General features: G+C 30.5%; 2 protein-coding genes and 1 pseudogene across 2 annotated transcripts; all 3 read left to right on the top strand.

The window, feature by feature from the left end:
- Positions 1–3,434: 3,434 nt before the first annotated feature.
- LOC133289067 (auxin-binding protein ABP19a-like) lies at positions 3,435–4,063 on the top strand (annotated as a pseudogene).
- Positions 4,064–9,992: 5,929 nt separating this feature from the next.
- On the top strand, positions 9,993–10,625 carry LOC133289074 (auxin-binding protein ABP19b-like). Its single transcript, XM_061486942.1, has one exon. The coding sequence runs from the start codon at positions 9,993–9,995 to the stop codon at positions 10,623–10,625; it is 633 nt and encodes a 210-aa protein (XP_061342926.1).
- A 2,901-nt stretch (positions 10,626–13,526) lies between these two features.
- On the top strand, positions 13,527–14,303 carry LOC133289071 (auxin-binding protein ABP19a-like). Its single transcript, XM_061486939.1, has one exon. The coding sequence runs from the start codon at positions 13,527–13,529 to the stop codon at positions 14,160–14,162; it is 636 nt and encodes a 211-aa protein (XP_061342923.1). The 3' UTR covers positions 14,163–14,303.
- Positions 14,304–16,339: the final 2,036 nt, after the last annotated feature.

Genomic DNA, 16,339 nt, shown 5'->3' with positions numbered 1-16,339 from the left:
CTGCCTCTGGGCGCTTAAGCCCCCAACTCAGGGCTTAAGCGCGCCACAAGAAGAAAAAGTTGTCGCGAGGAGCGCGCTTAAGCACCCTTCAGAGCGCCTCAGCGCTCAACGCGAGTCAGAATTCACTGTCCTAGGGCGCTTAAGCGCGCTACAACAGGCTTAAGCGCCCAGACAGATCCAACTTAGGCCCATTCGAGTTTTCTACCAGGATACGAACTCTTGGCCAATAAAAGGGCCATTGGGGACCAGAAATACATAAATTTTACATTGCTAAACAACCCTTGGGTGCTTGGAGGCTGAAGGAACGCGGAGAAACATCAGATTCATGTTCGTGAGCGGCGGAGACGGATCAACGTCAAGTGTTCATTGGAGATATTGAAGATCCACCAATCACTTATGGAGTTTGGGGGAGCTTTTCTATTTTCTTTTGTTCTTGATTTTGCCATGTCCGGCTAGTTCTTTAAGTAGTTAGGGTTAGATGGATTTTAGTCGATTTATTATGTTTTGAACAATTCGCTGTGTTAATTTTCCTTTATATCATGAATGAAGTTATCTGTTTTTAATGCTTTATATAGGCTTGAATCTTATATAATGATCATCGGTGAATGCATGACAATAGGAATGTTGGTGTGTGATCCATATCTGATAACTTCATCGTAAACGTTATGATTCTAGGGATAGACATAGGGTTTGCGTAATCTTTAAGATTCTTGAATTTAATGTTTGCATGCTTGGGGAATAACCGGGGAACTAGGGTTCTTCCAATATTGTAAAGGTTTTAGAGTAACAAGGGATTGAGCTCTAATAACATGCGAAAGAATTGATTAGATTGATACTAAGGACAATTAACATTAAGAAGGAATTCAAACGTAATAAGGAGATTAAATGAAATTGAACCCCTAGCTACGTTTTTATTTTATTAGTTAAATCACATCTTTAATTTCTTGTCTTTAATTCTTGCAAGTAATTAGCTTAATATTTAATATTTTAATTTTGCAATTCAAATCCTGTTTCCAAATACACTTTCGATTGTCCAACTAAGTTTGCGATAGTGAATTAGTGATTGAACCGTAATCCTCGTGGGAACGATCTCTTACTTAATCATATATTACTTGTACGATCGGTGCACTTGCCGTGAGTAGCAACAGACCTTATGGTAATTACTGGAGCAGTGTGGTTTAAATGGTTTATACACATTATATATATGGTTTTAGAGCTCAAACGCATGTTGTTCTTGATGTAATCTCAAAGACTCAAACGTATAATTGCACGGTGGCGCGCAAGGGAAGTGCGTACAATTATAAGTCTAAATTATGTTAATTATTTAGAATCATCTGCTAGTCCTATGCCTTCAATTAAACTTATGACATATTTGGTTTTAATTATTTTTTTAAAATATCTTTTCTTTCAAAAAAATTCAATTATAAATTATTTTAAATATAAAATAAATTAATCTACACATTCAGAAAATAAACTATTCTAAATAAGTATAAGTTAACTTGAACAACACTTTTCCTTCAATGTATCAAAAAACTTGAACAACACTTACCATAATTGAAAAATATTGTGTTTGCAAAAACATAAAAAAAAAAATTCAATATACCCCATTCATTTATTTTCAATCATAACTTTGGTCAGCCAATGTGTGCAGCTCAGTTGGTTCTTTGACGCTGAGTTAGTAGGGTTGGACATGTGTTTGATTCCCACTAAATGTATTTTTGGGGAGGCGGCTGAACCTTTAGCCATCACTGACCCCCGCACTCTGGATTAGTTCCATAGTCGGCTCAAAGAGGCGAAGCTTGTGGGGATACCGAAGGAAGCCAAGATAATTAGGGTTGAGTAACTCCAAAAAAAAAAATCATAACTTTGGTCCAACTGAGCTACCACGTTGGTATACGTGGGTCATTGTGTTGAGAATCGCAGCACAGCACGTGAAGCACGACCCGATCGAGGGAAAACAGTTAGTTATTGCTTGTTATGAATTTATGTGAATCTCTTGCATGGAAGGAGCGTAGTGTTATGAGATCTTCAATTGTACACTTGTTCAATTTCCTTGTGAGATAGAACAAAGAGGAAAGATGCGCGTTTAGCGTTGTGAGGTGGTGCGTGCCTGGGATCATGAAGGTGCAATAATGGAAAGAGATCAAGCAGTGATGTGTTTTGCAGCGTCGTGTAGTGGTTGAGAATGGATGAGGGCTGATAATTGATGTTTCAAGGCCTGACAGTATTTATTTGGATAATCCAACTATCTTTCTTGGGTTAGAGCCTAGAGGCATGCCATCGTACGTTGGGCTATACATGGTGAAAGTTAGACTCTTGAAAGAAATTTCACTTTGTTTAATTTTGTAACGATATCACTAAATTAATAGGGATAGGTTATTCTACATATCATTTTTCTTATCTACCTTTGTTTACCACCCTTCAATAGTTAAAATTCTGATCTAATGGTATTTTAAAGTGGTAGGCAAAAAAAATAGTAGACATTATAATATATCCCAAATTAATATGATGTAGTTATTTATTAATATAATGAAAAAAATATCAACCATAAAAATAAAATAAAAAATTAAATTTTATTCACTGCAGCATTAATAAAGATATATATTTATTAATAGTAAGAATTTTGTACGTATTTCTCATTTCTGTGATATACAATTACACTAATTTATTATAAAGTGTCTATTTCAAATCTTAAAACTCAATTTAATTAATAAATATATGTTAAGAGTTTAATAAACGCAAAAAAAAAAAAAAAAACCCAACGATACAATAGTGAAATAGAAAGGGAAACCTGTGGCCTTAAACTATTGTTCGTGACTGACCTTGCTACCGTGGGAAGATCTCATATGTTAATTGTTCATTAATTATTTTTTTAATTTGTTTATTTTCTTAAAAAAAAAATAGAAGGGGAAACATGATTGCATCCGTTTGAGATAAAAAGACAAAACTCATATATCCTCCACTTGTCACCGAATAATGTTGGTACACATATCTACTCGTGTCGGTTATTTATGGTAACTCTTATTTTTTAAATATTTCAATCGAGCAATCCAGGAGAAAATGATAGTGTAAATATTTGAGAGATCGAATATATGCTCTCACTCTCACTTATTAAACTGAGCTATTATTATCTGATTGGTTATGTTAACTCTCGTTATCAGATAAAATCCCTGATATAGTTTCGCCTGTCTTCGTCGTCCATATGTTCCACGTGCATGCTTGTCATGTATAATCATAGAAATATATATTGACAAGTGTGTTCATTTTATTTTACTATAAAAATAATGTAAAAAAAAATGATATAACAGTAATCTTGTCATATAGAACTTAAATTCACAGCTATTCCAACGTGTATGAATAGCTCTATAAATAACAAGCCAATCCAACGTTAACTACACACCAAATCCAATATTTATCGAAGTTCTAAGACGAAGATGGTTTATATTCTTTTCCTGTTCGCCCTTCTCATATCTACTTCCCATGCTTCTGTTAATGATTTTTGTGTAGCAGACCTAAAGGGTTCAGATAGCCATTCAGGCTATACGTGCAAGTCACCTTCTTTAGTAACATACAGTGGATGACTTTGTGTTCTCTGGCTTTGTAGCTGGAAACACCACAAACTATTTCAATGCTGCAATAACCTCTGCATTTGTTACTGATTTTCCAGGTGTTAATGGTCTTGATATCTCTGCAGCAAGGTTCGACATATATAGCAAAAGGAGGATATATCCCAATGCACACTCACCCACGTGCAACAGAACTACTAATAATGGTGGAAGGTGAAATCACTGCTGGATTCATGACACCTACAGCACTTTATTCGAAGACACTGAAACCTGGAGATCTTATGGTTTTCCCACAGGGACAGTTGCATTTTCAGGTGAACTCTGGTGCTGGAAAAGCCACTGCTTTTCTTGCTTTCAGTAGTGCAAACCCTGGAGCGCAAGTACTTGATCGTCTATTATTTGGAAACAGCTTATCTTCTGACATACTTGCACAAACTACTTTCCTTGATGTTGCCCAAGTGAAGAAGCTTAAGGCTCGTTTTGGTGGCAGGGGCTAGGATTGCTTATGAATCCACTCCTTGTCTTTTTTTTCTTTTCATTTTTTTTTTTTTCCAAAAATCGTTATCAGTAATAAATTTGTGTACTATGTGTGCGTGCTGTTCCTTTTTCCATTTCTCTGTTCCGGTTCCAAATGTTAAGATATATGATTTGAAGGTTTTGCAAGTAATGAATAAATAGTACTAAACGATTTCGTGATTCTTCTCTCTCTCTTGGGTGTATATAGGTGGGCTGCAATTTAATTTGTTCAAATTATATATATAATTGTTGAGATATATAAAATCATTAATATAGTCTCACTCAATAGCTTAAGTTTTTGGGTTGAATTGCTTTTTTACATGGTATCAAAATCTCAGTGTACCGGGTTTGATCCTTACCGCCTCCAATCTCAGTGTACCGGGTTTGATCCTTACCGCCTCCACTTTTTTTTTAGTGAAATTTCTTTTTTCGCACAGGTAGATAGACAGCATTGTTCACTCTTTTAAGTCCAGTAAACTCTCGTGTAAGGGGATATGTTGAGATATATAAAATCATTAATGTAGTCTCATCCATCCAATAACTTAAGCTTTTGAGTTGAATTGATTCTTTACAATACTTGTCTCATTAATATATATATATATGTGTGTGTGTTTTAAGTCATACAAAGAATTGGAGACATATAACAATAATCATTGTTTAAGGGATAAAGAACTTGTTCCTTTTACCCAACGATTTCGAGATCAAGTCATGGATATAGAAACTATGTGTCCAATCATATTCGAACCGGATTAAGTCAAGTGATCAGATAAACAGGTGAGAAAAATACAAAAAATAAAAACATTGGAGACTTATAGCGCACATTTAATTTCTGATTAAAATTTTATTCAAAGCTATGTCATGTACAAAACAAGTGTTTAAATGTTGTACAATGTGAAAGAAAACACAGGCATATATAGTTCAATAAGAACTTTTATCGCACTAGTTCAATATATGAGAACTGGTTTTGTTTCTGATTTTTTTTTCTTTGAACTATAGTTTGTGAGTACGAACAAATGTATATAAAATTGGAGGTAAATGGGCTTGGCATTGTGGAGACGGGCGGAACAGTTCTATATAATCCATGGGCACTAACAAAGACGTAAGAAAAACATGAACAAGGTTTGATTGTCTTATAGGGGATTATACTTCATAAGCAACCATCTCATCTAACAGTTCAAGTTTGCAAGTGATGGATTGAAGAGTGAAGTGTCAATTCAACCCAAAAGTTTAAGCTAAGGAGTAAAGGTCTATCTCTGTTGATTGTATTTGTATGTGGCCCTCCTAGCTAGTGCAGTAGAAGGAGAGAAGCCCATATTAAATTACGTCCTTAATTATGAGTTAAGCCGGGGTTTTGTGAATCAATACATTGGTAGAAAGAATACTTGGAGAGCTAGTTGCGCCCAAGTCGTGGTCATGGAGTGTAAGACGGTCACGTATAGCATGATTCTGGGCTTGATATTAATTGATGATTGAAACTTTCTCCTATTAAGAAATTACCAAGCATTCAGTAAGCTCTGTATAACAAGGCTAAGTAAAACTATAAATGAAATTAAATGATAGATATTGAGGTTTAAACCTATAATTTAGCGTAAATTATTTAAATCCCTTATTTATAGCCCAACGATAACAAAAATATGTTTATTTAAAACGATTGATATCATTTTATAATTATTGATTTGATTTTAATCCAACGATAAAAAAAATAATTATAAGAGGATATAAGGAAAAAATATTGTAAATATATCCTCTTTGATTAAAATATATTTATTTATATATAGAATTTAAAATTTTGGTTACCAAAAAATATATATAAAAATTTCTGATATATTTTTCTTAACAATTATTGGTTAATATTTGTTCATATGTCTATTAAAGGATTTCTCCATGGAGATAAGTTATATCCGGTGAGCAAAAAATGACGTCATTTTGGGTTGAAAATCAAAATATTTTTGTTATTATAAGATATTACAGGATTATATTAGCCTTTATCATTATAATTTTTTAATCTTATAATTCTAAAACGACGTTGTTTTGAATTCACTGGAAATAAAGTTATCTCGGGTGACTGAAGAAATACTTTTTCCTTATTTTAAATATAAATACAGAAGTTATTTTTGTTTTTATATCTCACTTTTTTTTCGTGGAGTATATCTCACCTATTTAACTGGGACATGTATGACTAAATATTAATACTTAATTATTAACAGTATCGGCACAGTTATAACAATAAAAAGTTTAAAATTAATTCCCTAAATATTAATAATTTAAAGTAATTTTATATGTAGCATGATAAAAGTAAAAAAAAAAAGTAAGAATATATATAGTTCAAATTTGATTACGTATAATGACATATACAATTTAGTTATTTACCAAAATAATGATTCTGGAACAGTACCTTAAGTGGCTCAACATGATTCAAATCATTATTATTTTGTTAATTGACATTAAATTCATCGAGTAAAATAATAATTAATACTATACATTTTTTGGAATCTTATGGAATACTTGCAAATTCAAAATTATTTAACTTATTGACAATAATAACAAAATTGATTTTCTTTTCTTTTCCTTTTTGCCCATAGAATTCAAATACTTATATAATTTAAAGTTGGGCGAGTGATACGTTATACGGTCTATAATTACTTAAATCATAGAGTTATTCGGACAATATTATGATTCTTTAGCTATGATTTTGAAAAAAAAAATTACAATTAATCAAAATTCTCTTCTATTGTTTTATTTTCAACAAATTCAAATTTTGAGATATTTGAGGAAGTTTATGTTCCAAGAGCTGAAAATTTTGGTCATTTCAAATTCTCGGACTTTAACACATATTTAAAATTTTCGGGTGAAATTGGAAAGAAAAAACATTAATTAAAATAGGGAAATTAATTTGAGTCAATCAATCTAATTAATTAGTTTCCTTAATTTTCTCCATTGTCATTAAATCTAATTTATGACTATATTTAGATTCTAATTTCAAATTCAAAATTTAAATTCAAATTAATTTTATTAATTTAACATTTAAATTAATTATGTTGCATCATTGATCAAGTCTCATTTGATCCATGACGTATATGATTTAAATTTTATTAAAAACTTTCTTAAGATTGAAATTTACACATGACAAAATTTTTCACAGAATGACTCTGAATTATAATATAATATAGATTAATAGCTACCTGGGCAATATAAAATAAATTTTTGTTATACTATTGCGTGTTTGATAAATGATAAAAAATTAAATGATTGCTATGAAAAGTTAATAATTGATAGATGATTATTTCATGAAGTGATGATAAAGAATAAAATAACAAAGATTACCCAAAAAAAAGAAAGAATAAAATAACAATAAGGTCTATACTTTAATTTTTATGATAATTATAAATACAAGTCTATTCTTTATTTGTTATGATAACTATAAGTGAAGTAAAAATCAAAATAATTATTAATTTTAAATTATTATTTGGTATTAATTTTGTTATTTAATTATGAAAAACTTAACCAGTTAAAAAATATGATAAAAATAATATTTAACGTGTGTTCGTATTTTCTGCAGTCAATGTAGATAAGTTATTTACGTTGAGCCCAAAACGACGTCGTTGTGAGACAGAAATCATAGTATTTTTATAATTATAATTTATTTCAGGAATATAATAGTCTTTTTCATTATAATTTTTTAATCTTTCAATCCAAAATGACATCGTTTTGCGAGTGAAAGTAGATAACTCATAACTTATTCAATGTAGAAACATTAAAGTCATTTAACATTGTTTTTATTCAATGAAATATAGACTGAAACAAAGAATTTTTTTTTTAAATGGTAGAATCTAATATAAGAAGTAATATAGAAATAGGAAAAAATGTTTCTACAGTTAATGCAGATAAGTTATCTGCATTTATTCTCAAAATGAAGTCGTTTTAGTATTGAAATCTTAAAAAATTATAAATATAAAGACTATTATAACCCTGAAATAAATTAAAATTACAAAAATACCATAATTTTCATCCCAAAACGACGTCGTATTATCTGCAGTAACTGCAGAAAAAGCGAACCCATAGAAATAAGTAACTAAATATGAAAGCGAGTTATTCAAATTTATTGGAGCGAATTCTCGGACTTTAACACATCTAAATTTTCCGGGTGAAATTGGAAATAAAAAACAGTAATTAAAATGAGGGTAAAAGATTTCTCTAGTCATGACATAAGTTATTCTCGGTGAGCCCAAAACAACATCATTTTGGGAGCAGAAATCAAGGTATTTATGTAATTTTAATATAATGCAGGATTATATAGTCTTTATCTTTAGAATTTTTTAATTATAACCTCAAAACAACGACATTTTGAGCTCAGTGAAGATAACCTTATCTAAAGTGACTGGAGAAATAATTTTCTCTTAAAATGATTATAGATAATAAATTTGGCAATTTTGAATTAGCTAGGAGGTATTTGAAAATGGGAAAAATATTTATGCTTTCAATTTTTTTTTTTACATAACACTCACATAAAAATAAATGATGGAGCCCCACTAATCTTTTATTTCTCTTCTCTCTACAATAAGATCCACTTACTTCTTTGTGAGTGTGCAGAGAAATATTTTCTATAGCAAAAGTAGAAATATTAAACCCTTTCAAAATATCATTAGATTGTTATTAATTATTAATCCTAATTATTAGTACCAAATAGCGTTATTAGTATATTTACTTTACTTTTTTAGCGTTTCAATTAAAGTTAATTAAAATATTTATTTCTATCAATTAAACCTAATTTGTATTGTATCAATTAGATTAGTCTTTATTAATTTTACTTTTTAAATTTTTTAAATCCCTCTTATAAAAAGGCACGTCAAAGTATTTTAATGGACTTGAATTCGTAGTTATTGCATGGCCACGTCTTTCAGGTGATTGACCAGACTATAGCAACTCCTTAAAAAATTTACTACCTTAACTGGCAACTTATTTCCATGTTAGGTGTACCTCTTGTTTGTTAACGCACGTTTTAATCTTCGCAATAGCAAAATAAAATAAAATAAAATAAAAATTACAAAATGAAAGCACCTGCCTCCATATTCCCCCACTCCTCTCACATTCATTGTCTCTGTAAATAAATTAACTATTTTGTAACTCCACACACATGCCATGTGATTAATTCGTTTTTAGTTTATTTCAAAACTGATTCTCAAATAAACAGATAATTGATTCTAATTGAATTCCGATTACTATTGGTATTTAATTATTTATTGACTTTCTTGAATTTCAATTAGCATTAATGAAATAGTTTGACTGATATCAAACATTCCTAATTTATATATATATAAATTAAATGGGATAGGATATTGTGACACCCAACTTATGTTACACCCATGTGACACCCAGTCAATCTCACCGTTAGATCGCTTATGTTGATCCAACGGTTATATTTATTTACATCTTTGTATGGTCATGATTTCTCAAATTTAAAGTGAAAGCATTAAATATGGGAAATCATAACCATACAAAGGTAGAAATAAATATAAAATATTAAATTTGGGAAATCATGACCATACAAAGATGGAAATAAATATAACCGTTGGATCAACATAAGCGATCTAACAGTGAGATTGACTGGGTGTCACATAACTTGGGTGTCACAATATCCTATCCCAAATTAAATTAGTATTTATTAATTTTACTTTTTAGTATTTGAATCCTTTTTAGATAAGGCCATATCAATTAAATTAAATGAGTTCATTGTTCTCGCACTAGAATGAATATCAATAAAGGAATATTACGTTTAATTTCCTATTCCTCTAACATTTTCATGATTTTTCTAGAATATGGACTTCTAATATGAGCCCATAACAAAATCCTTCTTATAAAAGGCAATATCAGTCTTGAGATAATTCAACATTACCCAAATCACACCAAATCATGAACAAAATGGTTCCCATTCTTTTCATCTTTTCCCTTCTCTTATCTATTTCCCATGCTTCTGTCAATGACTTTTGTGTAGCAGACCTAAAGAGTCCAAATAGCAATTCAGGCTATCCATGCAAGTCACCAAAAGAAGTAACAGTGGACGACTTTGTGTTCTCTGGCCTTGTAGCTAAAGATGCCACAAACACTACTTTCGGATCAGTATTAACCACTGCATTTGTTAATGATTTGCCAGGTATTAATGGGCTTGGTATATCTGGAGGACGGATAGACCTAGCTGAAGGTGGATCAATCCCTATGCACACACATGCTGGTGGCAGTGAACTACTAATAATGGTAGAAGGTGAAATAACCGCTGGTTTTATGACATCTAATGCACTTTATTCCAAGACATTGAAACCAGGAGATGTTATAGTTTTCCCACAAGGACAAATGCATTTTGGAGTCAATTCTGGTAAGGGAAAAGCCATTGCTTTTGTCGCTTTCAGTAGCGAAAACCCTGGTGCCCAACTAGTTGATCTTGTATTATTTGGCAACCCCTTATCTTCTGACATCGTGGCAAAAACGACATTACTTGATGTTGCTCAAGTGATGAAGCTGAAGCAACGTTTTGGTGGCAGAGGCTAGGATTATTTGATTATGTATTGAATCTTAGTTTTTTTTTTTTTTTTTTTCAATAATCATTATCAATAATAAATTTATTAGTATGTGTACGTGCTCTTCTTTTTTCCATTTCTATTTCCCAGTCCCAAATGTTAAGGCATATATGGCTTGTGGGTTTTGCAAATGATTAATATATAGTACTGGACGATTTTATGATTCTTATCTTTAGCAATGATGTATTCATCTTTTAATTTCAGAAAGAATTCGAGATATATCGGGCATATATAACTAATTATTACCGATTAAAATTTTATTGAAAGCTAGGCCACAACGTGTGCATAAATGTTATGCACTATTTGATAGTGAAAGAAGTCGTTCAAATAAGAATTTTTGTCGCATTAGTTTAATATATGAGAGATGAATTTGTATCAGAAAATTGTTCTTTGAACTAGAACTGTCTGCAGGAATAAATTTTCTCTTTTGAATTGGTGGTCTACAATGTAATGGGGCTTTACATTGTGGATTGAATTTGGACCGAACATGCAGTTCTTTAATTCATGGGTACCAAAGAAGAACATCAACACCGACGGTGGTGGTAGTTCAATTAGTGCACGAGAGATGAGCAGTGACAAAAAAAAGTTTTGATTCGATTTCCATATACCATATTTGGGAGGAGCTTAAATCTTTATCCCTGACCCGCCCTGTTCTTCAGATTAGTTTCACCGTCAACGCAAAGAGTCGAAACTTTCAGAAATATCAGCGGGAGCCTAATATGTTTTCCAAAAAAAAAAAAAAAAAAAAAGAAGAACATCAACAAAAGCTGAAGGAGATTGAAACTTCTTAATTCGTCACTAATATTGCGAATTTATGCTGAAATTAAGAGTTAATTGATTCTAAATTTCTAATTGAAGAAAATACTGTATTCAAAATTAAATTAATGGAGAGAGAAAAAAACCTAAAGACATTGAATCTTGATTACATTAAATCAAAAGTGAATATAATTTGTTACTTTTTAATTTGTAGGAATTTTGAAAGATTTAAAGAAAAAAGAGAGAATTATCTACGTGTTAATTAGTATTTGATTTGCTTAATTTTATGTTAATTTGTATTATAATAATAATAATTTTGTTATTTTAATTTCTTAATTATTAAATATTAACTATTATTTATTATGCAAATTACAATTCACGGGGGATGATATATAATAGGAGAGGGAGAGGCACTGAAATTTGGGCGATGGAAGAGGGGTTTGTTGCCGTGCTTGAGGTAGCACTTGGTTAGCCTGCTTGTGTGGCTAGCGTGTTTGAGTAACACTGCTCATTCTGGTTCCGGCCTGAGTATCTAATGTGGCACAAAGTTATGTGGCCCAGCATGATTCAAATTTTGGTCACTTGAAATTCTCAAACTTTATCACATATTTGAATTTTTCGGACGAATTAGGAAAGAAAAAAACACTAATTAAATTATGATTATAGATAATAAATTTGACAATTTTGAATTAGTAGGTATTTCAAAATATGGTATATTGTTATTAAAAAAGTCTTATATTAGTATCAAATAGCATTATTAGTATTTATTAGCTTTATTTTTTTAGCATTTCAATTAAAATTAATAAAATTATTTAATTAATATCAATTAATCCTAATTTGAATACAATATTATGATTCTTTAGCTATGATTTTGAAAAAAAAAAAATTAGAATTAATCAAAATTCTCTTCTATTGTTTTATTTTTAACAAATTCAAATTTTGAGATATTTGAAGAAGTTTATGTTCCAAGATCAGCTGAAAATATTGGTCATTTCAAATTCTCGGACTTTCACATATTAAAAAATTTTAAATCCTTCTTATAAAAAGTCAGCCAAACTATTTTAAAGGACTTGAATTCTTAGTTATTGCATGGCCATGTCTTTCAGGTGATTGACCAAACTAAAGCAACTCCTTAAAAATTTTACCACCTTAACTTGCCACTAGCTAGTTTTTTGAATTTGGTATGAGTAGAGGTTAAAATGTGGTAGAGCTGTAGTATGGGCTAAAATTTTGGGGGCGGGTTTTTGGCATGGGTTAACATTTTTTGCTGCCCCGCCACTGATTAAAGTTGTCCATATATAGAGGTTGGAGGAGGTACCTGTCCATAGTAGGTTGTGCGAAGAAACGGGCAATGCACTCATCCTGTTCTATTGCTCTCTTGGCAACACTATCAAATGGGCTGTTAACCTCGCGGTAGGCATGCTGTAACTTCACAGACCACGATGTCTAACTTATTTACCTGTTAGGTGTACCTTAAAGAATGGGAATTATATATGCTGTAACTTATTTACTTGTTTATCAAAGAACGTTTTTAATCTGCGCAATTGCAAAAAAAACAAACGGCTAATTGATACAAATTTAATTCAGATTAGTATAATAAGTATTTATTGACCTTCTTGCATTTGAGTTAGCATTAATGAAATAATTTGACTGGTATCAATTAATCCTAATTCGTATCAATTAAGTTAATATTTATTAATTGAGATAAGATATTGTTACTACCAATTAGTATTACTACTAATGTCATTAACACTTTGTTTCAACGTTAGATCGATTATGTTGATCGAACAATACTTATATTTATTTCCACCTTTGTATGATTATGATTCCCCATATTTAATATTAAAGTATCAAATATAGGAAATTATAACCATATATACAAAGATAGAAATAAATATAAAGTATTAAATATATGAAGAAGAAAGAAGGTTTTTAGAAAGTTAAATCAAAAGCGTTGGATCAACATAATCGATCTAATGGTGAAACAAAGTGACAATGACATTGGTAATAAAACTATTTGATAATAACAATATTCTATCTCTTATTAATTTTACTATTTGAATCCTTCTTATAAAAGGCCATATCAGGCTTGAGATAATTCAAATCACACCAAATCATGAACAAAATGGTTCCCATTCTTTTCATCTTCTCCCTTCTCTTATCTATTTCCCATGCTTCTGTTAATGACTTTTGTGTAGCGGACCTAAAGAGTCCAAACAGCAATTCAGGCTATCCATGCAAGTCACCAAAAGAAGTAACAGTGGATGACTTTGTGTTCTCTGGCCTCGTAGCTAAAGACCCCACAAACACTACTTCTAGAGCCGCATTAACCACTGCATTTGTTAATGATTTTCCAGGTATTAATGGTCTTGGAATCTCTGCAGCACGTGTAGACCTAGCTGAAGGTGGATTTGTCCCAATGCACACACATCCCGGTGGCACTGAACTATTCATGATCGTACAAGGTGAAATAACCGCTGGTTTTATGACACCAAATGCAGTTTATTATTCCAAGACACTGAAACCAGGAGATGTTATAGCTTTCCCACAAGGACAAGTGCATTTTGTTGTCAATTCTGGTAAGGGAAATGCCACTGCTTTTGTCGCTTTCAGTAGCGAAAACCCTGGTGCCCAAACACTTGATCTTCTATTATTTGGCAACAACTTACCTTCTGACATCGTGGCAAAAACTACATTACTTGATGTTGCGCAAGTGATGAAGCTCAAGAAACGTTTTGGTGGCAGAGGCTAGGAATAATTGCTTATCTATTGAATCCTTGGTTTTTTTTTTTTTTTTTTTCCAATAATATTTTTGTTGGAATCGAGAAAATGAAATATTTCCATTAAAGTTAATAGAGCTGGATAAAGAAAAAATCAGAATATTCTGAGAAGATAAGTGAACTTGAGCAACTATTTTGGATGGCTGTTGATTTGAGTCCAGTATTTAACTGGAGTCCTTTGGGTTTTGGTTTGGGCTTGGGTCCATTGGACTTTGATCCGGTAAGAATTATCAATAATAAATTTGTTTGTGTACGTGCTCTTGTTTATTCCATTTTCATTTTCCAGTCCCAAATGTTAAGGCAAATGCTAAATAAATAGCATACGACAATTTCATGATTCTTATCTTTCGCTATGATATATTCATCTTTTAATTTGAGAAAGAATTCGAGATATATCGGGCACAACTAATGTTGTGAACTGTTTGATAGTGAAAGAAAGCACAAAGTCGTTCAAATTAGATCTTTTATCTCATTAGTTTAATATATTACAGCTGATTTTGTATCAGAAAATTGTTTTTTGAACTAGAATTGTGTGTAGGAAATCAAATGAGATTGGTTTAAGCAGTACATGTTTAATTCTGCTTAAGGAATGTCTTAGATTCAAATCCTTATGAATATAAAAAATCTCATTTGAGAAAAAAAATTATGTGTAGGAATAAATTTGCTTTTTAATGGGGCTTTTTTTTAGATAATCTAAGGTATCTTCACTTAACCTCCTCCGGCCAGGAGTAAAAGTAACTCTTAATTGAAACTGATGGTACATTAAACCAATATTATTGGAGGAAAGACAAGACTAATTTAATGAGGCTTTACATTATGGATAACAATTCTTGAATTCATGGGTACTAAAGAAGAACATCAACAAAATGCTGAAATAGATAGAATCCATGATTTATGTAATTAATTCACTTTTTCTTTCGACTTTCACAAATTACCTGTAATTAATTCCCCCGTTACTTGATTCTAATTGAATAATGATTAGAGAAAATACTGTATTCAAAATTAAATTAATGGAGAGAGAAAAAAACTTAAGGACATCGAATGTTGATTACCTTATTGTCTTGATTAACTAATTAAGGACGTTGGGGCCGTATTATGTTTCAGCCTAATTACATATACAACTTAATTATTTACCAAAGGAATGAATCTGAAGCAATTAATATGGCCCAACATAATTCAAATCATTATTATTTCGTAAATTGATATTTAAATTCATCAAGTGAAATAATAATTAACATTATGAATAGTTGTCAATTTTCTGACAATATTTTGGAATGCCTGCAAAATTTAAAATACCAAACTTACTGTCAATAATAACAAAATTAATTTATTTTCGTATTTTAGGAAGTATTCAAATATTGAATGTAATTTAAAGTTGGGTGAATGATGAGATACACGCGCGGTTTATAATTGCTTAATTTATAGAGTTATTCATGCAACGTTACAATTATTGTGCCATGATTCTGATTTTTTTAATAATTAATCAAAATTCCATTCTATTGTTTTATTTTCAACAAATTCAAAATTTGACATACCAGGAAAATTTTATGTTTGAAGAAATGAAAATTTTGGTCACTTAAAATTCTAAAACTTTATCACATATTTGAAATTTTTGGGTGAATTAAGAAAAAAAAAAAAACTATATTATGATTACAGATGATAAATTTAGCAATTTTGAATTAGGAGTATTTCAATATAATGTAGATTGACTGATTGATATTAAATAAGTCTTATTAGTATAAAATAGCGCGCATTATTAGTATTTATTATTATTATTTTTAACATTTCAATTAAAATTAATAATTTTTTTAATTAATATCAATTAATCATAATTTGTATCAATTAAATTAGTATTTATTAATTTTACTTTTTTTAGTATTTTAAATCCTTCTTAGAAAAGGTCAGTAAGAGACTAATTAACACAATTCAACATTACTTTCACACCAAATCCATTCGTTAAAGTTTCAAGATAAAGATGGTTCACATTCTTTTTCTCTTGGCCTTTTTCTTTTATATTTCTCATGCTTTAGTCAATGACTTTTGTGTAGCATATCCAAATAATATTTATAATATTATTATTATTTTTCAAATTGATGTAGAGTTAATTGAGTGAATTAATAATCATCATTATAAATAATTCTTACTTGTG

The sequence above is a fragment of the Gastrolobium bilobum genome, unplaced genomic scaffold (genome assembly GCF_033153095.1).
Source record: "Gastrolobium bilobum isolate Gb01-03AN ecotype WA unplaced genomic scaffold, APGP_CSIRO_Gbil_v1 utg7396, whole genome shotgun sequence".
Lineage (NCBI taxonomy): Eukaryota > Viridiplantae > Streptophyta > Magnoliopsida > Fabales > Fabaceae > Gastrolobium > Gastrolobium bilobum.
Note: the sequence above shows the minus strand (reverse complement) of the source record. Positions and strands in the feature narration are given on the sequence as shown.

What these genes read in the sequence shown, in the direction of transcription:
- LOC133289074 (XM_061486942.1), top strand. Translation starts at nt 9,993, where the DNA reads ATGAACAAAATGGTTCCCATTCTTTTCATCTTTTCCCTTCTCTTATCT.
- LOC133289071 (XM_061486939.1), top strand. Translation starts at nt 13,527, where the DNA reads ATGAACAAAATGGTTCCCATTCTTTTCATCTTCTCCCTTCTCTTATCT.